General features: G+C 38.4%; 1 protein-coding gene across 2 annotated transcripts; it reads right to left on the bottom strand.

The window, feature by feature from the left end:
* Nucleotides 1–321: 321 nt before the first annotated feature.
* On the bottom strand, nt 322–3,428 carry LOC103967904. Of its 2 annotated transcripts, none has more exons than XM_009381230.3 (5): nt 3,268–3,428; nt 2,180–2,264; nt 1,153–1,266; nt 738–839; nt 322–574 (listed from the first exon to the last, which is right to left on the bottom strand). In XM_009381230.3, exons 1-5 carry the CDS (start codon nt 3,363–3,365, stop codon nt 470–472), a joined length of 504 nt encoding a protein of 167 aa, XP_009379505.1. In that variant the 5' UTR covers nt 3,366–3,428; the 3' UTR covers nt 322–469. The 2 variants fall into 2 exon arrangements, with proteins under 2 accessions (XP_009379505.1, XP_009379506.1); XM_009381231.3 differs by having other exon boundaries at nt 322–514.
* Between the last annotated feature and the right edge of the window lie 21,621 nt (nt 3,429–25,049).

The following is a 25,049-nucleotide window of genomic DNA, read 5'->3' as shown; positions in this document are numbered from 1 at the left end:
TATATCCAAGACACCTTATCCTAGCGGTTTACACGCCAAAGGCTTCTTTAAAATCTATCAGCCTATGCCTATGATCTCTAGTCTAACCCTCGTTTGGTCCATACTTATATAAAGAGATTGAAAAGCATAAAGCTATGCATCCAGCTTCATCCTTCAATGATGGACAGCCTATTTACAATATCATTTTACACATTATGCAGTGCACATGCGTAAGACCGGCTATAACAACAACCTCCACTGTTTCTAAATAAGAGAAGTTGTATTCTTCAGCACCAATGAAGTCCACATGAAAAGAATGCCATAGTGAATAACAAACAGGTCGGCACAGAAGCTGAGTTATAAGTACAACATATATATTACACAATATGTTAGCAGATGCAACGATTATTTAACACAACAAATTCATAGGATTTGAAAGAATAATACAAGAATTAATCTGCAATTCTTCAACCATGCACCAAAATCATCTCTATCGCATGAACATGTCGACAATAGCCCTCCAGTAGCCAACCAACTGAAGGGAAAAGGTTTCAGGCACGAAAATGTCAACAATGACACTCCAGTAGTCAACCAACTGAAGAGAAGAGATTTCAATCAAAGCCCACAATAGAGGGAATCCAGTGAAGTGGCAGAGGTTAAATTATCGGCCAATGAACAGGTGTGGCATATGTGTGTGGGTGTGTGACAGTTGAACACCATGTTACATGAGCACTCAAAAGCTAGGAAAGTAAGTTAACCTGGGTCGGAATGCTTTTTCCAGTTTGAGCTTCAATTAGCAAGCCTGCTGTAAGACCAATCATTGCCCATGCACCATTAATTGCTTCAATTTGACGTTTTCTCTGTAATCACGACAATGTTTTTAGAAATGAATAACTTCTATGTATGATATGTAATCATAAGAAAGCTTGAAATATGACATCAGCTGACCCCAGTTATCTTGCATTTTGTGATACATTAGTAACAGAAAAGAAATGAAATAAGGATTGGGGCCTCATCAAGGAACCAACTCTTGTTTTAAAAGAAATCAATATTAGCTAGAGGATACTGAAATATATGAATTGTACATGAATCTGGATATAACTTTAATACAGAAGTTTGTCGGACAAGTCATTTTCATACTTGCTATCTTAACAAAGCATGCAATTCCTTAACCTTGTATTTCTCTTTTGCTTTAATTTCTTCCATTTGCTTGGCAGCCAACCGCTTGGCTTCCAAAGGATCAACCATTATCACTTCATTATTTGATGCTCCTTTCTTTGAAGAAACCTGTACCGAAAGAAAATACAAATCAAGTTCAATCAGGAAAACAACAATAAAATAAAATAAAATAAAATAAAAAGAAAAAGAAAGAAAGAAAACACATGAATTCCCTTTTTATCAACTGTAAGTTAATTACCAAGAGAAGGAAGAAATGGAACCAGGAAAAATAAGTTTCACCATATAGCTTCAATTTGATCATGTAATAAGATTGGCGACGGTGCATAAAATGAAAAGTGAAAGATGCAACTTCATCGACTTCTAATTGAATTGGATTTGACAAAAGAAGTTTGAAACAATTTTTCTAAGATTCGGAATATATTGAAGTATTTTACAATAAAAGTCTTTATTAATTGTAGACCAAATCTAGATGACATTCAAGGAAAGCCCATCCAGTAAGTCATAGACTGACTAACTTGTTTGAACTCAACATCCCTGCATGCAGCTTGCCACTAACTGATATTGATTGCCTATGTTCGGAGGTAACGGGCAACTACAGTATACAAGAGTGAACATCCTTGCTGGAACCTCCTTAACTTATGAGGATGCATAGCAAGCAAGCACACACAAGTTGGTTGATGATTCCCTTAATTTAATTTCTACAGATTATTGTTAGACGAAAGTAGAACACTCAAACAAGACTGGAAATTTAAGCAATTGATCAAACTGCACTTAAAAGTCTCAAACCCCGACCCAAATGCAATCAGTTTTAAAACTTTTACGACTGTGGCTTCAGCTGTTATACTTGATATGAAGGTTCCAGAAACTGATGATGCATTATTAACTAGGAAAACAATGAACTACGAGCATCCGTGTCTAATGTCTAGACATTCAGACCAACTACATACCTAAAATATCTTTGACCATATTCAAACCAATACATTGGTGTTATACATGTGGAATCCTTGGGGTTGATTCATACATTAGGATTGGCCAACAATTGAAGAGCACTGCCATTGGTTCTGTAAGCAACTACACTTCCACCTTGGTGTCTTCTCCAACTCCAACTGCAAAACAAATAAAATTATAAGCAAGAAACAAGCTTAGAAGCTTGGATATTAAAAGTTCTATATTATATAAGAATCCATCAGCAAAGCAATAACTACGCTAATTACAATTGAACAGATTACCATACAGTCATGGAGAAGACCATCTTAATGACCTCAAACAATAAATTGTTATTCTTGTGCTCAATCCAATTTATGTTCATGTTCACCCTCTCAATGGGGTTCACTTGTATTGCTACAGAATATGGGCGTTCTTTCTGAGCCACGTCAAGTTGAGCCAGAATTTAAGTGATAGATTGCATAATGCATAGAAATATCATTATTCTCCGTCGACACTCTTTGATTACTAACACTGCTCAAACAAAAGTTTTAATAACTCCCCAAATGCACCATTCAAGCCTGTAAATTACAATCTTCAACTTTACGAAACTCAGAAAATCACTCAAGAAATCAGATTATTGCATCTCCAATGCGCAACTATGATTCCGATGTACAAAAACATACACAACCAGAAAACCAAAATCATTTCAGCCTACCACAAAAAGGTTAACGGGGCAGTCTAAATTAGAAACTTATCCTTGTACCAGAAAAGGATAATGGGGCATATCATATGTGTATTATGACCAATTCATCATATTTTCATCAATTAAAATTTTCTGTCACGTAATTCTTGGGATATTTATTTGTATTAAGCACCACACTGTTGCAATATCAGCCAATATTTCTTAACAAAATAACTGCCAAAACATCACAAATGAAACATAAATCGACCCCCTCGAAGACATTTTTTTAAATTTTATTTCTCATTTTCTCAGTAACCAAACATAAATTGCACAAAGCTAAAGAACGAGCAGGTAATTCCAGTTGTTGGAGTAATACAAAAGTGGGTGTGAGAGTTTAAAACTCGTTTGGTTTTCCACGAAATCAGTGGGCAGAAGTGAAGAAAGTCGGAGAATTGGAGCGAGATAGGAAAGAGGTAAGCAAGAGAAAGGATTGGACTTACTTGTAGAGAGGCGCAGAGGGACGATGGTGATTGGGAAAGGATGAGCTTTGAGTGAAGAGGAGGCCTCCATTGATAGGTAGCAGAGATGTGGATGACATCCTCCCCTTTCGTACGTGTTCTGTTCTTCTCCAACGATTTCGGTTCCGTCTACCATTTTATATGCACCATTTTATTGTTCAGACCACATTTCAGTTTTACCCTCTACTTCTTCCTTCCAATTTTTCCACCTCTTGTGTTTCCAGTTAAAATTATATTTTATTTTTTAATATAAATTAGTATACAACATTGTTTGTATTCTTTTAATTTTCTACTGCTTTACAAAATGAGTCATGTTGAAAGAATCATTGCTATATTTGGGTTCAAGTTGAGACCATTGCTCCAATTGGGTAAAAGTTGAGAGACTACTTCTCCAATTATGTTAAAGTTGGAGATCATTTCTACAATTTTTTCCATTTAGTTTCTCATTTTTGCCCCTTGATTCTGACTTCATGTGTGTGTCATGTGACTCATTTTTATAGAAGTTTTAATGGAGTTGATGAAAATGATCATAGTTACACATTTTGATGCGTTAAGAGACCAATGGTCATAGATTTTTAGATGAGGGATCATTGTTACAATTTTCTCTAACTAAAAAGGTGGTGTTATTGACACTCTAAAAACTTATTGTGCACTTCAAACTTTCTAAATTTTATTTAAAAAATAAAAACATTTGGAAGGAGTGCATAATTAATTTTTAACCGTATCAAAACCACACCCAAATAGAATTATTATAAATAAAACTCGATTATACAAAAGACTTTTATTAATGGTAAGAAATATAAATCTATTCAGTGAACCCTTTTATTAATGCTAGCGATCTTTTCCATTTGCTTTCTCCTACTTGCCTTTCCTACTCAATAGATGCCATCTGGACTTACCTACACTCAAATCTATGCCATGTGAACTTATCATACACTCAAATCTATGTATTAATTGGAAAGGAATCCGGAGAGAATCTCTTTCATCTAATCCTCCTTATCAAACAATCCGGACCCTTAAAATTTGATCCAACGGCTAAAGTTATTATAACATTTTAAAGTGGGCCCTTGTTTTTAGCTGTTTAATCAAATTTCAAGGGTCTGGATTGTTTAATGAGGAAGATTAGGTGGAAGGGAGGATTCCTTTTCGTATTAATTGTGTTTAAAATTGTTTTCTTCTCTTTCCACTAATACCCCTAATTAAATCTCATACGTCAACCAAATTTGACAAATCTAATTATTTTAATTATTAATTTATTATTTTTTTATACAATTTCATTTCCTTTTTTTTACTCTCCTTTTTATTTTTCTCCCCTTTGATTTTAGGCTCTAGGAGAGGACTACAAAATTTTTAGAGATGTTATTTTTTTTATAATACATATGCCACAAATAAATTAATAAAAGACCTTTTCTCCCTTCATTGGACTACTTGCGGACGAAACTGCTCCCACATTTATTTGTTTGACGAAAACAAGGGCTAGAGGAATGGGTGGAAGACCTCCTTTTGCTAAATTAATTGATCCAGATAAGCCATGAGAGCTGTAAGTTTTTCCAAATGGTGCGACATAGGTTGGGCTGCTGTGGCAGGACCAAAGCCTGTTGTGTAGGAGCGTGTTGGGCCATACCAGGCGCTTGAACTTGGGCCGCATTAGCTGCAATCATGGCCTGGGCTACAGGTTCTAGGTGGGTTTGAGACTCAAATTGCAGGAGCCGAGACTGGAGATCAGGAAAATCCGGCAAGGGATGAGAATTAATTACCAGAGTCACAAACATCGAATAGTCACCACCAAGGCCTTTAGAACAGAGCTCACCAAATCAGTATTAGAGACAAGTTGATTAATAGCAACAAGAGAGTCATCGATAAACTTAGCATGTTGAAGGTAGTCAGAGACTCAGAGATAGAACTCGACCCTTTTTGTAAGAGCAAGAAATTGAAACCGAAAGTTGATGGCATTGGCCAGAGACTGTTAAGTAAAGTGGTCATGGAGGCACTTCCAAATAGCATGAGAGGAGTTAGTAAGTGACAAAATAGGCTCAAAAAGAGTGAACGTCAAATAACTGACAATCAGTTGGTCAATCTGAAACCACTGAGCAAACATGGGATTTGGTGTAGTGGGTTCCTCCCCAGCAATAGAGATAGTAGCGGCGGGGGCCAGGATTGAGCCATCCACACAGCCAAATAAATCGTGACCTAAAAGAAATGGTTTCATCTGACTAAGCCATAGCAATTTGAAAAAGTGAGCTACGTTAGGATTGGAGAGAGATGGTCCAATTGTGGTAGAGGAAGAGGAAGAGTGAGAGGCCATGGGAAAAAGTGTGGAAAAGGCACGGCAAGGAAGGGTAAATTGCTAGGGGGGAAGGCAACAATAGAGGAAGGTAAAGATTAGGCTAGGGTTTTTACTAGGAAGGGGTAACCTAAAACTAGTGATACCATGTAGAATTATAATTTCCTTGATTTCATTGATATCACAATATTACAAATACAGTCTAATCAACTAACTTGAAATACAAGTAATCCAAAGTCCACAGAGATTTACAAGACCTAGCCCAATAGAATCCTAACCGGATTCTCCTACACTAAAACTAACTTAATGATTTGGTTGATATATGAGATTTTATTAGGGGCATTAGTGGAAAGAAAAGAAAGAAGTTTTAAACACAATTAATACATGGACCTGAGTTTAAGATAAGTCAACTTGGCATTCATTGAGTGGGAAAGGCAAATAGGAAAAGATGAGTGGGAAAGGTAGCTAGTATCCCTCTAAGTCTTAAATACATATGAAAACATAATAATAAGTCAAATACATATGAAAACATAATAATAAGTCTTATATACATATGAAAACATAGCACTATTATCTTAGTTAGAATTATAAGATTAGTACATCTTTAAGTTTTAGTCGATAAAATTACGTAGTTGGTAGCCACATTTCAAATATAGGGATGGCAACGATTTAGTTTGTGGACGGAAATGCTATATTCATCCCTATAACCACGAAAACTAACCATATTCATAATCATAAATTAACCATCAGGGATTATCCATAACCATACTTGTCGGGTAATGGATTCCCCATCGATAACCATACTTATCGGGTAATGGATTTCCTATCGGTTAACGATTATATCCATCTTCATCAATACAAAAAATATATTTGTTCAATTGGCACATTATAATTTAGTAGATGCTAATTTTAATTCGTCATTAAACATTTGATGTATAACATGATTCAACGAATGTATCTTGTAGAGCATAAAAATTAAAGCATTAAATTTAAAACATTGATGATGTTGGCTGATCTTTGATATCTCCCATAAATACCATTGAATTCTCATTGATTTTGATTCAAAACTTTTGAGCATTTCCACAAAATGCAATTTTTGTGTTACAAGGTAATGAGTTCGATGAATAATAAATATACAAATACACACACACACACACACACACACATACATATTATAAATTATATTATTTATTGTTTGGGTTGGATTCGGATACGGGTACAAATGGGAGGCTCGTATAATCATATTCAAAACCCTAATATTCCCAGTTTTTCTGTATCCAAAATATACCCAAAACTGTTTCATCCGAACGGTTATCTACGGTTATTAGGTTTAATGGTTATAATTGTCATCCCCATTCACATGGTGTGAAGAGAAAGTGATACAGGTGAAGAACTAAAGCTTCTCAACCCTTCTACTAAAAACTCCGGTGGGCTGTAGTGGGATAACTTTCCTCTAGTACATTGGAATTTCGGACTGCTCTTCAGATTATCACTGATCATGTTCAAGCGCTAACCAGAACCAATCTTCCCCTGCATGTGCTAGGTTGTTTGCATTTATTCACCTTTATCCGCATCAACGGTATGAATTTGGATTTAGGTTGTGAACATCAAATGAGTGAAGTGGATGAACATCAAATGAGTGAAGTGGATGAACATCAAATTAGTGAAGTGGATGAACTAGTTCCCGAATTAATCATTGCCAATCAGTCTACCAATCAACCCACTACCGATCAGCATGCCGATCAGTCTGCTGATCTAGCCCACTCTCGATCAGTGTGCTGATCGGTCGTCTGAAGTGTCCTCAGAGAAGCAGTATATGAGACTCCCAAACTAGCTGTTGTCCAATACACCCCAAAGGAATTTCCTCCTCGTAGCATGAGAGGTATCCTAAAAGCTACCTATGAGGGTCGAACCTTACTAGTAAAGTCAAATATCCCATTAGCAATTATGTGTCAACCGATAGGTTATCAAGTTCATATTTAACACTTGTGAACCAATTATATTTTGTATCTATGTATCTATTCTTAACAATGCGTAGAAAGCCTTTGCCGATCCAAGGTGGAAAGCAGCAATGGACAAAGAGATGAATTCCTTAAAGAAGAATGAAACATGCGAGATCGTTGAATTACCACCAGGGAAATAACCTGTAGGGTGTTGATGGGTTTAAACAGTGAATTATAATTTTGATGGATTAATTGAAAGATACAAAGCAAGACTTATGGCGAAGGGATACACACGGATGTATGGAATTGATTATGCTGAGAAACTCCAGTAGCAAAACTCAACACCACTAGAGTTCTTTTGTCACTATCAATAAATCTTGACTAACTGTTGCACCAATTTAATGTGAAGAATGTGTTTCTGCATGGAGAATCAACTAAAGTAATGTAAATGGAGCTCCCACCTAGTTTGAATCGGCTGGCCAAACATTAAAATAAAAGTGTGTCAATTGAAAAAATCATTGTTTGGTCTCAAACAATCACTGGGAGCTTTGTTTGGATGATTCACGAAGTCCATGAGAGTCTTCGGCTACAAACAAAGTAATTTTGATCATACTTTATTCTTGAAGAAGAAGAAAGCTAAGGTTAGGGTACTCATTGTTTATGTAGATGATTATCCTGAGGAGCGACAAGCATTGCAAAGTTCCATGCTACGCGAATTCGAGATGAAAGATCTTGGTCCACCAAAGTATTCATTGGGTAAGTTGCCCATTCGAAGGATGGCATATTTCCGTCGTAGAGAAAACATGTTGTTGATTTGTTACATGAGACTAAAATGTCAGCGTGTCACCTAGTTGATATACCATTGGAAGAAGGTTTGAAATCGTGGTTTGATCCGGATCAACGACTGTGTGATAAGAAAAGACACTAGCGGTTGATAGGAAGATTGATGTATCTAGCTTATACGTGGCTAGACTTGGGTTATGCTATAAGTGTGGTAAGCCAATTTATGCATGATCCTAGGAAGCAACATATGTATGCATTTATGCGAATTTTGTGAAGTTAGCTTTAGGAAAGGGATCTTGTTCTCAAAGAATGGTCATTTGAGAGTTGAAGCATATACAGATGTCGATTGGGTGATCAATCAATGATAGAGGTTCAACTTGAAGTTACTTCATGTTTGTGGTAGGTAATCTGGTGATTGGAGAAGTAAAAAACATAAAGTTGTTTCTCGCTCAAGTGTCAAAGTGGGGTTTTATCACAATCAGTCAAAGTGGAATTTTATCACAAAACGTCTCAATATTAGTTGAAGTGGAATTAGAATATTTAGATTTTTCTTTCTTTCTTAGTGTCAAATATCACCACTGTGACTTATTCCTATCCTTGTATCTAAGAGTGTTTCAGAATCAACCAACATATGTAATTATCTAATTCGGTTAAGATTCAGAACCGGATAACATAATTTTTACCTTTCCAGTGCCGCGAAAACCTTGTTCACAGCTTACCATACGAACATAGGCCAATGCTATTAAAATTGACAGCTCCACATATATATAAATTGATGGAAATTTAATATTATTATTATTATATTAAATTTATTAATTGAATGGAAATTATAAGTAATGTTTTTTTTTAGAGAAGTATGATAATTCATTGCAAAGAAATTCAGAATACAAACAAACTAAGGATAGTGTGCATACTAGGCCTTGATAAAACTTTACTGGGAATTTCACTCCGGTCGAAAGGAAAAGAGTGTCTCACACAACATAAAGGACCTATCCTCAAATGTCAATCCATAAACAAATTCCAAACTATCTTCAAACAAAATATGCAACTTGGGGGGGGTCTTCCACCCACTAAACTGATTGCTTACAAAGCTTTCAACCATTTTTTGCAGTGAGCGCCAACCGTGGGGCAAAGCTTTCGACCATTTCTTCCATAGTCCTTTCCACACGCTGCAACTCAGTCTAAGCCACCGGCAGAAAATGTCTCCAGCAAATTGGATTAGTTGGACCCACATCCACATAGTATTAGTAGGAGACCTATGCCCGCAGAACTACGAACAAAAAATCAAGGTAACTCGCCCCCATCGGCGTAGACGAAGCAGTCGCTTCTCCTAAGGAAACCTAAGAAGACCTAGGAACCCTAGAGAGCAATTTTATAAGAAGACCAAGACTAAACTAAAATAATTAAAATAATTAAAACCAATCCATTTACCCATCACCACCTGCAACTAGTGCAAGTCTGCTGCACCCATGAGCCAAGGTCACCAGGGGAAGGTGGAGCCAACACTAAACAGTTGAGAAGGACCACATAACACAGAAAATCAAGCCATAGGGGGGATCTGACTTCCCAACAACAAAAAATCACCAGCCCAAACCCGCAGATCTAGTCCCAAAAACAGGGGAGAAGCCTTGTACAGGAATAAATCTGGAGAAATGTATTAGAGGCCTGCATCTGAGCCGAAAAGGATGGTCACTGACAAAGGGAGGGGAGAAAAAGGTGCTACGCAGCACCACAGAGGAGTGGATGCACCGGGGCGGGGGGAAGAGACTGGGTAGGAAGCGGGAGGGGAGAGGCTAGGAGGAGAGGGTGCTAAAAGGAGGGAGGAGAGGTTGCCACCAGTCCCAAGCCAAAGCAAAGGACCGACGGCTGGAGTTTGCAATTTTGGGGTTGAGTTTGGAGAGGAAAAGGGAGAGCGGCTAGGGTTTTAAACTGGGTGTTGTTAGTTATAAGTGATGTTTTTTTGGTGGAAATATGTGTCTATCCTAATGAAGAGTTGCAACTTTTGACTCTTTATGAATGGTCACATACTTTCCAAAAAGGTATCTCAAATTCTATAAATAAGGAAGCCCCTATAACCATTTAATAACTTCTACATTCACATAATCATAGATAAAGTGCACTAACATTAAAGAGTCTCATTGATTCCAAATGAGACAGTTTTCAACACAATTGTGGTTCATTGGAGCCTTGTGATTTGGAGTCCTACTATTACAAGGACGTGGTCGTTGTATCTTGGGAGACAAGCGCTGATCAACCATGAGCACCGTAGTAGGGCATAAACTTGTTGTAAGGACAGGATGTCTGACATTCGCCTCAACCGTATTTTTAGGTTTTTATAATCTATTATGTCATGTACATTTAACATTGGTCATTCATGTGCATACATTACTTTGATATATAATTGCATGAATTGTTTCTTGATTTTATATGTGATTAATATAGCAAGTAGACCTTATTTTTCCAACATAAATGGAGCAACAGAAAATATGGTTACAACAGATGCGCAAATTGGAAAAATATTAGAAACACAGACATCGTTCATCATGCTACATCTGCACTGATAAAAGGGGCAGATGCAGATGTGGCCACTTTCGTATATTCGGTGCTTCCTAGCATTTCAAGCTCTTCTCCATGAGTCTCCTTACACTTATGGTAAAGGACAGTATAAATCATTAGCATGGACATCCTGATAAAGCAGAATATAAGATTCATGAGGAGCAATGGAATCGTTGCCGCATTTAGTGACTTGTTTGTCCCAGTCTTGTGCCAACCATACAAGACCAAAAGAGAGAATGCTCCGGACAAAAGATTTAGGAAAAATCCCCGTAGCATAGATCCTTTAATAAGCTGTCCAGCCTTCCCTAGTGCCTCGATGCCACTTTTTTCTTCGAGTACTGAAACAACTAGTGCTAAATTCCAAACAACAGCTAGATAGGCCTGGAAAACCAAAGCTAAAAGAAATATGGTTTTGGAGAAAGCAGGCGTAGTATATGTAAGATCAAAAGTCAGCAACAAAGGAAGCAGAAAGACTATAATAAATAGATAAAAGCCTAAATCAAGTAGGGTTACGTAAAACCAAGTAACAAATGGTCTTTTCAACGATTTCACAGCCCTTGATAGGAGTTCCTTGACAGACAGGTCTTGACCACGATAAGTGACCCCTGATGCTAAAATTGAAGCTGTTGTAAAGAATAATGAGGCAAAACAGGAAGCGGAAATGAAAAGCCACTCAAGTCCAGCAAATAACCGGAGGTCCTCTTTCAAAGTAACCAAAAGGTGGTTGAAGTCGGGGGTACCAGCGACCGTAGAAGGTAGGAGGGCTGCATTGAGGGTGAAATCAATGAGCGATGGTTTGATGGAGTACATATTGCTCACCAAGAGGATAGAGCTAAAGGAAATTATGAGTAAGATGATGCAGGACATGAGCTTCACATTTTTCAAGAAAAGTTTGAGGGTTTCTCTTAGAATTCCCACGAAATCCAAAAGCATATAAAATTTCATCATGAAATTAAAAGGATTGAAGTTCTTGACAAAGTTTCAATCTCTTGTTTTTTGAATTAATTGTAAAACAGCACTGATGGCTGATATTTATAGACCATTAATTAATATTGTGAATTGTTTTTTGTATTATTTTCTGAATCTTTCTACTGGCTACGTACACAAAGAAAAAGTAAACAAGTTGCCTTGTGTTATCAGAAGCCAACAATTGAACGTAAACAAGTTGCCTTGTATTATCAGAAGCCAACAATTGGTAGCTAAAAGTCAATCATGCGTTTATTATGCAGGAATAATACTTTCTTCATTACTTCATTTCCTATTAATTTCGTTCAGATCCAAAAGAGTTGACGCGGCAAAGCAGAAGAATAGACCCGGCCTGCAATTAAGAATAATTAATAATACCAGTCATTTTCAATTTATCGGAACACGATCATATGATGTTATTTTTTACTTACTGTATAACATGTGGCTTTGTTCTTTATTAAAATACCCTCGAAGTGTAACACCATGTCGTCCAGTCTTATCACAACACATAAAATGATATAGTACGTGACTTGTGTTTTGCTATAATTAAAATTTCTATTAAAAAATATGTTAGTTAATTGTCCCATTCCACAGGAGAAATCCACATGAGGAACAGGTAAGACCTGCTACAGATTGGTGTGGATGTAAATAAAAATAAAAACAGTGACAAGGTCAAGCCAGTTGTTTAACCCAGCAGCTTACGGGCACAAAAGTAAATACCGCGGAGATTGTATATGAATATCTATGGTTTAGTCAAGTCCATCTTCAAAATAGATTATCCCTCAAAAAAATGGTCTAAGACTTAGGGACGGATCTATTAAGGGACCCACATGGTCTTGGGACCACCCGGAAGTTCGATTAAGTGGCTGTGAGGGCCTTCGAGAACCACCCAAGTCTAGGCATGTAGTGGAGGGGGAGGAGCGTGGCTACACAACATTTCTGGTATTCTGCATTCTGGAAACTGGAGGAAGAAGAAGACTAAATGATTTTGAGCCAAGTCATTTAAATAAAACGGTGCGTTCGGTTAAATGGTTTGAAAAGACACCCTCCTTTAAGCCTATACTAAAGCCCGTTCTTTAATATATAGTTTTTACCATTTTTTTACTAAAAAATAAAAAGATTCAAACTTTCAAAGAGATCTGACTTTTCCAATTCCAATACTAACAACCCTAATTGGTTATCCCATTCCCCAATTCCACGCTCTTCCTCCACGACCAGGTCCACGGACAACTAATCAGTTGTCTTTTCTCCACCACCATTTAATCTCTTCATTTTTAAATTTAAGTAAATTTTTCATTTTAGTCTAAATTAATCACGTAGAATGTTAAATATAGTTATTGTTAATTTGTTATGATTTTTTTATATTGTTTGGATCATGTGTTGGTTAGTTCATTTATAACTTTTTACTTTATCAATTGATATGGTTTTTTTGTTTTGCTTAATTGATATGTGTAGAAATTAGGAGTATGAAACGATATTATAAGGGAAAATCATTAGAATATAAAACCTCGTCATAGACAAATTTAGTATTTATAGCTTGTAATGTTGTTTGTACATATATTATGAATGAAAAATTGTAATTTATCATTTAATTTTTTCAAAGTTATATTTCGTCCAATGTTCTAAAAAAAGTTAGGAGCTAGTTGGGTGGCGGGCAAGGGCCTAGTACCTAGGCGGCCCTAGACGGATTTATGTAAATTTATTATATATCTTGTAAATAAGTGTCTATTTACAGTTAAAAAAACTAAAAATATACTTGTATGGATAATAAAAGAATGACAAAATGCAAAAATAGAAGTAGAAGAATACACAAAGTACATCTACTGTGACAGCCCGTTCCAGATTTTTGAACCGTAGAGGTGAAATGATGATTTTGCCCCTAGCATGGTTGTTTCGTTGTGTGTGTGTTTTTGGGATTTTTGTTGGCAGGTTCTGGGCCACACACACTCCCCCACACCTCCCTCACCCTTTCCCTGCCCTGCACCCCTGTCCCGAGCCCTTTCTCTCTCCCATTTCCATCCCCATTTGTACGGACACACTCCAAAACCCTCCAAACCTTCACAGATCGAGGAAACAAAGTACATATTCATGCTCGTGAAGTCCGTAGGAGTTCAACCATACCCATTTCAGGTAAGGATACCTTCGTTTTCACGTCGAACTCGGGATAACCCGATTCGGTCACTGCTCATGCACACGTTAATTCTTGTGTTTTTGGGAATTTCAAGCTTGTAGGAAGCTTGGTGAGGTCCTTAGGAGGCTCGGGGTGGTTCGTTTGAAGGTTTTGGACGTCGGGATCGTGAGTTTCAAGCTTGGCCGGAGTTGGTGGTGTTTTCCTGGCGAGATTTCGTGGATTTTAGTGCTTGAAAGTGGTATGGATTTGTTCCTCTCGTTGTAAGCTACATTTTGGTACCTATTTTGTGAAATTTGGTTGAAAACGAAGAAGATATGAAGTTTTGAAGTTTTCACGATTTTCCGGCGCCGGAGCCTCGCCGGAGAAGACAACGGAATATTTCGTCAGTTTAGACGGAATATTCCTAACGCCGTTAACGGATTCCATTAAAGTTAACAGAATATTCCTGACGGCGTTAACTGACGCCGTCAGTGTGCCAGGCACGTGTGGCCGTGCCTTGGCCGGCGCATGGGGGCGCGTGCGATGGTGGAAAATTTTTCTAAAAATATGGGGTTGTTCCTGAGGTTGAGTAGATCACGTTGGTGTATTCATACACCCCATTTGAGCATTGTATGAGAAGTTATTTCATAAGGTTGGTTATGTGTTTTAAAATTTACGTTTTTATAGTTGTTTCGCATATAGGTGAGACCTATCCCGAGGACGAGCGCGGCCACTCGAGGCAAGGGGGTTACAACCCTTCTACATACCAGTGAGTGGGCTTTTGGTTTTCCGTATATACCTATATACTTATGTTTTTCCCAGAAATTGATTTGAGACATTATACGTTTATATGCCATGCTTATTGTTTACCATTTATTTACGCATTATTAGTTGCATATGTATATATATGTTTGGTGCTGCAGACGCACATGTAAGTGTCAGGTGAGTTATGATTTACGTTTATGTTCAGTAGTGATTTGAAATGCATAGAGAGCTCATAACCTGCACCCCCGGTGTTAGTGCTCCTGCCCAGAGTTGGGCACAGTCCTTCACGTGATGTTCACCTCCCGCACCACACGCTCATCTTGGATCCAAGTTAGGTGCACAGTCCTGTCGTACAGACCACTTTAGGTGGTTCCGACTCGTAGGTGACTCGCGATTAGTCGCCCAGGCTTCACGTGATCGTAGCACTTAGCGTATATATATATATATATATATATATATATATATATATATATATATATATATATGACACCCAATCCTGTCGTACAGACCACTTTAGGTGGTTCCGACTCGTGTGCAGGTATAGTTAGTGAGATAGAGATTTGAGCTCTAGATTCAGCCGTACAGGTCACGTTAGGTGACTCCGGCTGACAGCTTATATGACATTGATTTGACATTCCTGAGCACTTGCATCCTATTTAGAGACATTTGGCATGACATATTCCCGAGCATGACTTATATATATATATATATGTATATTCTATTTTCTGGGAAGTATACAGGTTTTATGGCGAGGGGTTAGAATCTTGTTTATGAAATGGTTTTGAAAAGCTTTGTTTTTGCCCACTCACGCTTTTGTTTTGCGCCCCTCCAGGTTCTAGTTGGCTAGCATCCTTGGTGGCTCCCCAGAGGATTTTTCCCGGCATATCTGACAGATTATCATCAGTGTAGAACCACCTTCGGGTGCGTTTATGTAGTGTTGTTTCTCTCGGACTGCATTAGGTCTTCGCGCTCTGAACTTTGTTCTCACACTTACGCTTGCACATGTATGTTCTTACTTTGCGTAAAGCTGGTTTTTATTTATCCGGACTTTTTATTATTATTTTATTGGCTTCCGCACTGTGCACATGGTTACGTCACTTCCACGTGACGGCTAGCATGCCTTGATCTTGGTCGGGGTGTGTCATCTACCCAACAAGTTGAATATTTAAAAAACAGTAAGCATATAATCATAATGAGGAGTATTCTTGGATGATAGATTAAATTCTTTCTGGTCATGATCCTTGCATTGGATTGGACATAGTCTAAACTATTTAACGTTGATGTATCTAGTTTATTTCTTTGTTTTGTAAGTATCCTCTCAAAAGTTCTCCAATTCATTTCACAATTGGATGAACTTGTAGTCAATCCATCATTTGCAAATTAGGTACACCATTTCCACAAGTATACCACCATGAAACTAAAAATAAAAAATAACTCACAATTAATAAACATAACCAAATCTGTCTAGGACTGCCTAGGTGCACCTAGGACGGCCTAGCTCCAGACTGATTTTTTGAAACTATTTTCCCTAAATAGGGACGAGTCTTCACCACCTAGCTCTTAGACCGATTTTTAGAACACTGATTTTCTCCAATATTTTTTGGAGCATTTATATTGGGACCACCAAATATTAAAATCCTAGATCCGTCACTGCTAAGACTGATTCAAATACCCAACTTCTAGAGTCTAAAGTCATCGTGATAAAAGATCATAATATTGGATTTATTCTAATATAAATCAACCTTAAATGGTCTACAACATATAATAGAAATGTAATATTGGATATTAACATAGATATTGTGATTTGATCTCCTAAGGTATCAATCTTATATTAGGTATTATGTATCTTGTAATACAAGTAAGATCAATGGAGTCCTTGATTATATGTGATTATGATTTCTAACTGATAGGCTAAAAAAATGGGGTTTGGAATTCCTTTATGGACGGAACCTTAATGCCTTAGCTAGTATAAATGCAAACCCTAAATACACAACAAACACTTCTCATAAAGTGGTTGTATCCAGCTAGATGCTTTGTAGAAGACTTTGGTGTTGCCGTAGCTCTCATCCTTGATTTGATTAAAGTTATAGAGAAAAATTGAAAAATTGATGCAGATGTCAGGTTTCTTCTTCTTTACGGTGATGACTAAGAGCTGATTAGGAACGGAAATTTTGATTAGACAATAGCATTACGCGGACTTCTCTATATTATAAATTCATTATATTATTAAGTGTTGAGAAATACAGTACAAATGTCTTGAAAAATTTGTGCAATCTTTTAACCCACATCCGTCTATTGCCGTAAGTAACATCATCATATTCCTTTTCTCTTGCGGCAACAAGGTCATAAATTACAGAGCATGGTTTTAATCTCTGCCATTTTTTACAGGATTTATGCTAATTAAATTCATATCCATATCACCAAGTTTTCGATCAGGCTGAATAAAATCATCTACCATAGCAAAATGGTTTGTTTCATTGACTTCAACTTTAGTGATGGTTTATGGTATTGTACTTTGGTTGATATATATTTGGTTGGATCCCTGAAGCTTAAATTGGTTATAAGATTAAGATATACTTGCATAAGTGATGTGCTAATTATTACAGAGCATATACATACATTGAATACCATGCTTCGCTCCAATTCAGCAGTGACGTCCTAGTAAGGAGGCCCATATGGATGCCTCTCTTAAAGCCAACATCATACACAAGAAAACACCTTCCCGAGAGAAGACTAGCCATGGTAACAAGCCTTTGGGGTCGGTGACGATATATATATAGTTTTATGTTTGTTTATTTCGAGCAGATGAAATTAGTAATATTATCCGTGAGTGTACACATTCTAATTGAACGACTAGTTCTAATTGTTTTGTTCCGAAGCCAATATAATAAAATTATGTAATGTAATGTGATGCGTATACCTCAAAGAGTAGGCACTGTGGGGATCTATTTTCCTTTTGTGAAGCATGACTGATGCATTTATTCCACGCCATTTTTTGGTGTCTCCATATTTGGGTCAGAAACTAGCGTTAATAAGCTCGGCAAAAGTATAGGTTATATACAATTATAATCTCAAGTTTTGTAAGCATGTATGTGTATTTACATTTGTTCTAACCTTGCACTGGAGAATTTCTTGAGATCCCTCAATCTAGGAAGCCCAATGAAGAGGTTCATACATACATCAGCATGTACGATTCTGGTATGATCTTTTCTTTTGGTCATCATGATAAATTCAATAATATATATATATATACACACACACAAAGAATGGTTGTGTTGGATTCAAGAAGTGTTAAATTGTTCTCACAAAATCCAACCATGTCGTGACATCTTTCTGATTGCAAGAGATGGAATCAGTTTTGTTATAGAATTTATCAATACTGTTGTGATATGTTGTGTCTATATATATGATTGTGATAACATATATTAAAGTTGCGTTGCTGGGATGCATATGCTAAGTTTTATATGTATCTATACATGAAAGTAAGTTAAGTAAATTTTGACAACTTTTGTTATGGCGTGAATAGCATTACAAGTATGGCTATTTTGTTTCAAAGATGTGTAAGGTGACACATTTTCCCCTAATTTTTTTGTGACCTCATTTGATAAATTATAACTATTTGTTTGAACCAATTTTAACGAGATGTGAATGAAGTTTTATGCCATTAATAGCACAAGAAATCTGCATGACTAATTTGTCGGGGTTGTCTACAATTTTGCTTTCTTATCTCAGTAGTCATTCAATTCTACTTGACTAATTCACTATGAAGAATTGGTGCATAACTTGTTGATTGACTGAGACTGCAATGGCAAGGACAAGAACGGTATACAAATGAATGAGGTTTGTAGTAATTATGTGACAGTTCACAGTTGATTATATTTATTCTTATATGAGAGTTATGGTTAGTCATATGATTATATATATGTTTATAAAGAAGTAGTGAACATATGAAGGCATGAAGTATGTATTTCATCCAAAGCATGTGACTTAATTGATAAGCATAAGTTTTCAAACTTTTATATAGTTTGTTAGTTTTTCCTATGCTTAAAGAATTTAAACAATGCTTTCATCAGTCAATTTTTTTGTGCCATAAGGGGAGAAAAAAGAATTATTCAAGGCTAATGTATGGCAAAATATTGGAGATGTTGCGTTTGGAAGAAAAGAATTTTGGTTGTTCATTTATTTAATTTGGTATTTACAAGGCTAATGCATGATTTTGATGCTAATGTTTGAGTAGTCTTGTTGTGACGACCCGTCCCTAATTTTCTATGTGAATTTCCTTCACGAGTATGTAATATGACGATTATGCCCTTACTGGCAAAGTGGAACCAGACGTGGACGTATTTATTCGACTTTTAATTTATTTTTCCTATTATCGTAATTACATAGTACTCGTTGTTACGAAGACATGAGTGTGAGGTAGACCTGAATTGGAATTGTAACGAAAAAGTTACATTTAGTTAAAGTACGTTAACAACAGGTAAAATTGTACACGTGTGTGCTAATAATTTAGTGTAGGAAATACTATTTTTGATAAGGAGACAGATTTTGTGTACCTTGAATTATACAAAATCTTATCACTTTCTCTCTTTAAAAATCGGGTCTCGTTAACCTACCTCACCACCAATCAGCTTTTCCCCCATTTCTACTCACCCAATCAGAGACCTCCTTTCTGTCCAATCAGAAATCTTCCCTCTCTCTCTCTCTCTCTCTTTCTTTCTTTCTTTTTCTTCTCACCTTCAAGTTGAGCCTTTCTCTGCTCTCTGCAACATAAACACCATCATCAAACCTCACGGATCGGACCTCAAATCACGACCATCGTACTCCCCTTATCACCATAAGTTCATCCGTACGAACCGATTCTAAAATGATCGAGGTTTGAGCTTCCAACTCGGAGCAACTTGGAGTTTCAACTCGGGTGTGAGTTCTCCAACAACCCTCCGTTCAAGTTACAAGGTTTTGGATGGTCTAGATGCAACTACGCAACTCCCTAAGGTCCCTAGCCTAAGTTTGAAGTCGAGCTAATGTGTAAACACGCGGCTTTGGGAAGTTGGAGTTAGGTCTGAGACTTTTAAGCTGTTTTCAATCCATTTCCATCCACTTTTTGGACTTTTAAAAGGTAAAAACTTGTTCTTCTCTTCCCAAGCTTCATTTCCATATAAAGTACGTCGAAAATGGTTGAGAAATGAGAAAGATACAAAGTTTTTACAAAAATCAGCCAAATTTTCCAGAATTTAATGAACCAGACGACGACAAATGGTAATGCTGACGACGGTGGAGCTCTACCGGAGAAGTAGGAGGAATATTTCGTGAGGCTGACGGAATATTCTGATGTCGTTAAGGTATTTAACTGACGCAATTAGATTTAACAAAATATTCCGTCAAATCTGACGGAATATTCCCTAGGGATCTGCCAGCGCATGGGCGTGGGTGTGGCCGCGACCTGGCTGCACGTGAGACCTTATGGTAGCACGTGGTCGACTTGTACGAGTTTGTAAAGTCGAGTAGAATGTTTTTGTATATTTAAACCCTCTGTTTGAGCAAACTATAGGGGATTTTCCTAGCCTTTTAGTGTATGTCTTAATTAATTAATTACTATAGTTGTTTCACATATAAGAGAGAATTATCTCGATGAGGTACGAGGACAAGCAAGGCTTAGAGGCTACGATCCAACTACGTATTAGTGAATGGGCGTTTGTTTTTATACATATATAATATATAAAGTTTTATAGTTTCCACAAATACTTTTGGATTGATATTACGCCCTTCATGCCATATTTTATTTAATTTTAAAAGTGCTATTATATTGTTGAGATTTATAAATTGTCATGGCATGTTTGTATACCTTATACTTGCAAATCATGCATGCTTACATCGGTGTAGTACTCGCCCCGGGCCAGGGCCGGGCTTCAAGTGTATGTTCACATCGCACCACACCCTCACCTTGGATCCATTGTAGGTGCTAGTCCTATCCTAGGTTGCAATAGGCAACTAGGACTCGTATGTGAGGCACTTAGCACCAGTCTTCACGTGATTGTAGTACTAGAGCGTATATCATGATCACACCCAGTCCTGTTCATGTTAGAATCCCTTTGCATGAACTCGTGTGTTAGCATTGATTAATGAGCACCTAAGTTTCTTATGCTACTGTTGATATATTATGATTGGCGTATTTCTGGATTTATTGTTGATTTGCGTTTGTTTTCGTACTTATACGTAGTATGATTTTCTGGAAACTATACTTGTTTTATGGCAAGGGGTTAGTATGTTTAGAAAATAACTGTGTTTTATAAAACTTTGTTTTTGCCCATTCACCTTTCTGTTTTTCGCCCCTCCAGGACTTAGTTAGCTGAATTCTCTGTGGCGTATAAGGGATCTCTGGCGGTTCTGACATATCCCTAGATAAATGTAGGAGCTTATTTCCGGTTGTGTAATAAGTACTTTAACTAGTATCGACTGCACTACTTATGTCGTACTGTCATCTATGCTCTAAACAGTTGTATTTTATGGATTCTTCCCACTACTACGCACTCTCTTTATTAGCTTAAATAAATGTTAGCTTTGGTTTAAATTTATCCCTATTTTTATGCATCACTTTCCTTTTTGGTTACATCACCTTCGGGTGTCGGCCAACATACCTCGACTCTAGTCACGGTGTGTCAATTTGGTATCAGAGCATAGGTTTTGGCAGTCCTGCATTCCTTATATGTGTATAGGTCTTAATAATTTTTGATCTTTTATGTTAGAATCATGCCACCTCGTAGAGCGCCACCCGTCCCTTTTGAGACAAACTTTCCTGATTTTGGGCAACTCGGTGAGGCTATCGCCAACGCCATTCAGTCAACAATTCGTCATCCTAAAGGACTACCTTAGAGACAGTATCTCATCTTTAGATAAATAATTTCTTGGGCAACGAGGGACCTGAGATATCCAAGGCTTGGATTGACCATGTTGAAAAGACTTTTCGCGTTATGCAGCGACACGGGGAATCTTCCTGCGGAACGATGGATTGAAACAGGGACGTGGTTTTTTTGTCTAGAAGCAGAGTCATGGTGTGCTCAGGAGTCACGCCCGTTGTCTGCCCAGGATGCCATGAGCTGGGATGTTTTTGGGTGCCTATTTAAGGCCAGATTCACACCTCCTAAATACAAAGATTGAAAGAACGACAAAGCATAGGCCAAGGAGGTGGTATGGCATGGGCCACGGTTTAGGCTGCCTCATTTGTGCTGTTCGCCAAAAATAAGGAAACTGCTTAAGTTTGATTTCTCAATTGCTATAAATGGAGCAGTCGGAAGAGTGAACTGTTGAGTGCAAAGTGGTTATTGCCCCATGACCATTCGATGCCTAGTTGGTTTTCAAACATTCGATTTTTTGAGCTATGTGGCCTTCTCGCACTAGAGAGCTTACCCAGATGGGTGTCAGGAAATTAGTTTACCCTCTCGCACTGGAGAGTAATTGGTTTACTCTCTCGCACTGGAGAGCAATTAGTTTACCCATTCTCACTGGAGAGCTTACCCATATAGGTGTTGAGGAATTGTTTTACCCTCTTGCACTGAAGAGCAATTAGTTTACCCTCTCGCATTGGAGAGCAATTAGTTTACCTTCTCGCATTGGAGAGCAATTAGTTTACCCTCTTGCGCTTAAGAGCAATTAGTTTACCCACTCACATTGGAGAGCTATTAGTTTACCTTCTCGCACTGAAAAGCTATTAGTTAACCCTCTCGCACTGGAGAGCTTGGAAGTCGTTGCAGTGAGTGCAATTAAGGAAAGTTAGACTGCTGGAAAACTTAAATAATCCTCAGCCTGTAAGGTCTTGTTTTGGCGATTTTCTTAAGACTTCAAATTGCTTGTGGAACCCATGTAAGGGTGTAAGCGCAGTAAGCTGCTCCTAGAATTATTGTGCCATCATTAGGTGTTCCGTCATGTGCCATTTTGAGGCTTGGTTGGCACGAGCCACAAGGCAAGATCAGCACGGCTGAGAGCCGTGGTGCAAAATTGGCAAGGTTATGAGCCATGGTAATAGATCAATGGTTGCCGAGAGCTGTCGAGCAGGTAAGCATAGCTGTGAAAGCAGAGCTGGGGCTGGCTTGGGCTAGGTTGTGTGCAGCAGGAGGAATTGGATCTCTAGGTCCGTAATGTTCGACTATTAGTGATATGCTACTTCAGTATTGAATCATCTGGAGTGTTGAGAACAAGGCCTGCCCCCGGTTCTTGGTAGTTGGGCTAGTGTATCATTCTGGTACTCGTTTACCCCCGGTATGCCATTAAACTGAGGTGCTACCTCTGTCGGAACAGAAATAATCTCTGTATTCAACAATCTATGTGAGATAGTCCCGTCTGCTTGATTTTGTCATTGAAAGATAACTCACTTCAGTTGGACATGTCTTGTCGAAGCGTCTCATCAATAGCTTCGTTACGCTGGAAATCGTGCAATCGTTTGGTCAAGAGCCTCTCAACTTCTTCCTGAATTTGTCTTTGTTGGGTAGTGGAGCTCTGGGCTGCCCTCGGTCGTGACCTGCTAGTCTAAGCTGCTCTTCCATGTGTTCGGTTCGTCTATGCCACGACTACGGTGCATGTGGTATGTTCCTAGCAGCCGAGCGAGTAACTCGCAGGCTACTGGTTGAACTTAAGTCGGATTGAGTGACTACTTCTCTCCGTCCGCTGTGCTGCCTACTCCGATGTGAGTTAGAGGATGCTCCTTGTGGGCATTGCCACGAATGAACACTTCGCCTGGAAGGTTGCTCATGTTGATTATCAGAGTGACCCTAACTGTGAGTGTATGCTCGTCTGTGGGCTTAACCGAGAGTGCACACTCCTCCGCGCGCTAAGACGAGAGTATACGCTATCTCGGGGGCCAGGTCGAGAGTGTACACTGCCAAAACGCTTGGTTCGTGGTTGGTCGAGTGGCTGCTTGCTGGGACGCTGCTAGAAAGGTTCTTCGTCTGCCCTTGTCCTACTTTAGGACACCTCGTCAGGGGCACGTTGCATCTCGGTTTGCTGCAAGAGCTGATTCACCAAGGTCGTCTGTTGTGCAAGGGCGCTTGTCAACTCTATAACTCGTCAAGACATGTGTTGTTCTCTATATGGGTTGGAAGAGCTTGGACAAAATGAGTCTCCTTAAGTAGCAGAAGTGTAGCAGACTCCTGGTGCGAGATTTGAGCTGGGAAATGTCAAACCTGTGAAGAAATAAGGTGAAAATGCCCCTGGTTCAATTGTCAGCCTAGAAATTTGGAGCCCAGATGGTTGAACCGTTCTTCGACCAGCTTGGGTTGCTTGAGACACCACGGGAGTGGGTTGCGGCACATGTGCATGTTGAGCCTAAGCTCGGCTCAGAAGCGCGCTGGGCTCGTGCTAGCCTTGGGCCTGCTAGCGCTAGGTTGTTTCTCTTGCCACAACCACTTGGGCCTGTGCTGTTATGGCAGCGGCTTGGGCTGTTTCTAGCGCCTGGGCTTGCTACTACAAAGTGGCCTGGGCCTAGGCTTGTGGCTGCCTCACTGTTCGCTGCTCACCGTGGGCTTGCTGCCATGGAGCTAGCCCACTCCCCACTGCCACGGTGGTCCCCGTGGCTGCCATGGTGGTGGTGCTCCATGCTGGTAAAGTTGATTATCTTGCCATCGCTTTGAGCCTCATGGATCGTCGTGGCGGGGCTACATCTCGTCCTCCATCATTTGATCCGGATCTTTGGAATGTAGGAAGTTTCGTTCATCATGGTTTCCGAATTTCCCATCATTGTATTTTTTTTCTCACCTCTATTCAAAGAATTAAAAAAAATCTAGGAATAAGAAAGTATGAAAAATTTACAAATGAACGAGAAACGAGAAACTTTGAATGCGAGAGTCTTCTTCGAGCTTGTGAATCAAACTCTCAATGAAAGCACCAATTTGTGGATGCAAATTTCTTCCTCCTTGATCTTGGACAAAATTGCACCTACAAAACAAATAACACCTTAGGTCAAGGCCAAGAGCCTCATGTGCCCATGATGAATTTTTTTGGGGCCGGGGAGGGGGGGTGGCTTTGGCTGAAGAACCTCCTCCGATGCCAAAGTTAGAATTTTGAAGAAAAAGTGTTTCGAGAATTTTGAGAATTTAGCAAGAGAATTGGAATTGAGTTTTGGAGAGAATGAGGTAGTATTTATAGGGGTGTGGCCGGCCCCTTTAGTAGGAGGAGGAGCTACCACTTGGTTGGTATTTTGGGTGAGGTTCATGATTTGTAGCTAATTAGAAATAATTGAATAATAAATCAATTAATTAGCTAATTAATAGAATAATTTTCTAATTGATTAGCTAATTAATATAATAAAAGATGAATGATTTGGGAGTTACCTTGTGAAGAGGAATGATTTGGGAGTTACCTTGTG

The sequence above is a fragment of a genome, unplaced genomic scaffold, assembly GCF_019419815.1.
Source record: "Pyrus x bretschneideri cultivar Hongxiangsu unplaced genomic scaffold, Pyrus_bretschneideri_v1 Contig54, whole genome shotgun sequence".
Classification (NCBI taxonomy): Eukaryota; Viridiplantae; Streptophyta; class Magnoliopsida; order Rosales; family Rosaceae; genus Pyrus; species Pyrus x bretschneideri.
The sequence above is the reverse complement of the archived record's forward strand: the minus strand, read 5'-3'. Positions and strand labels throughout refer to the sequence as shown.

Excerpts from the sequence above, each read along its gene's own strand:
- LOC103967904 (XM_009381230.3), bottom strand. The coding sequence starts at position 3,365 with ATGTCATCCACATCTCTGCTACCTATCAATGGAGGCCTCCTCTTCACT. Across the intron at positions 2,265-3,267 it reads CCCTCTGCGCCTCTCTACAA|TTGGAGTTGGAGAAGACACC; the intron begins GTAAGTCCAATC and ends TTTGTTTTGCAG. Across the intron at positions 840-1,152 it reads AAGCAAAAGAGAAATACAAG|AGAAAACGTCAAATTGAAGC; the intron begins GTTAAGGAATTG and ends TCGTGATTACAG.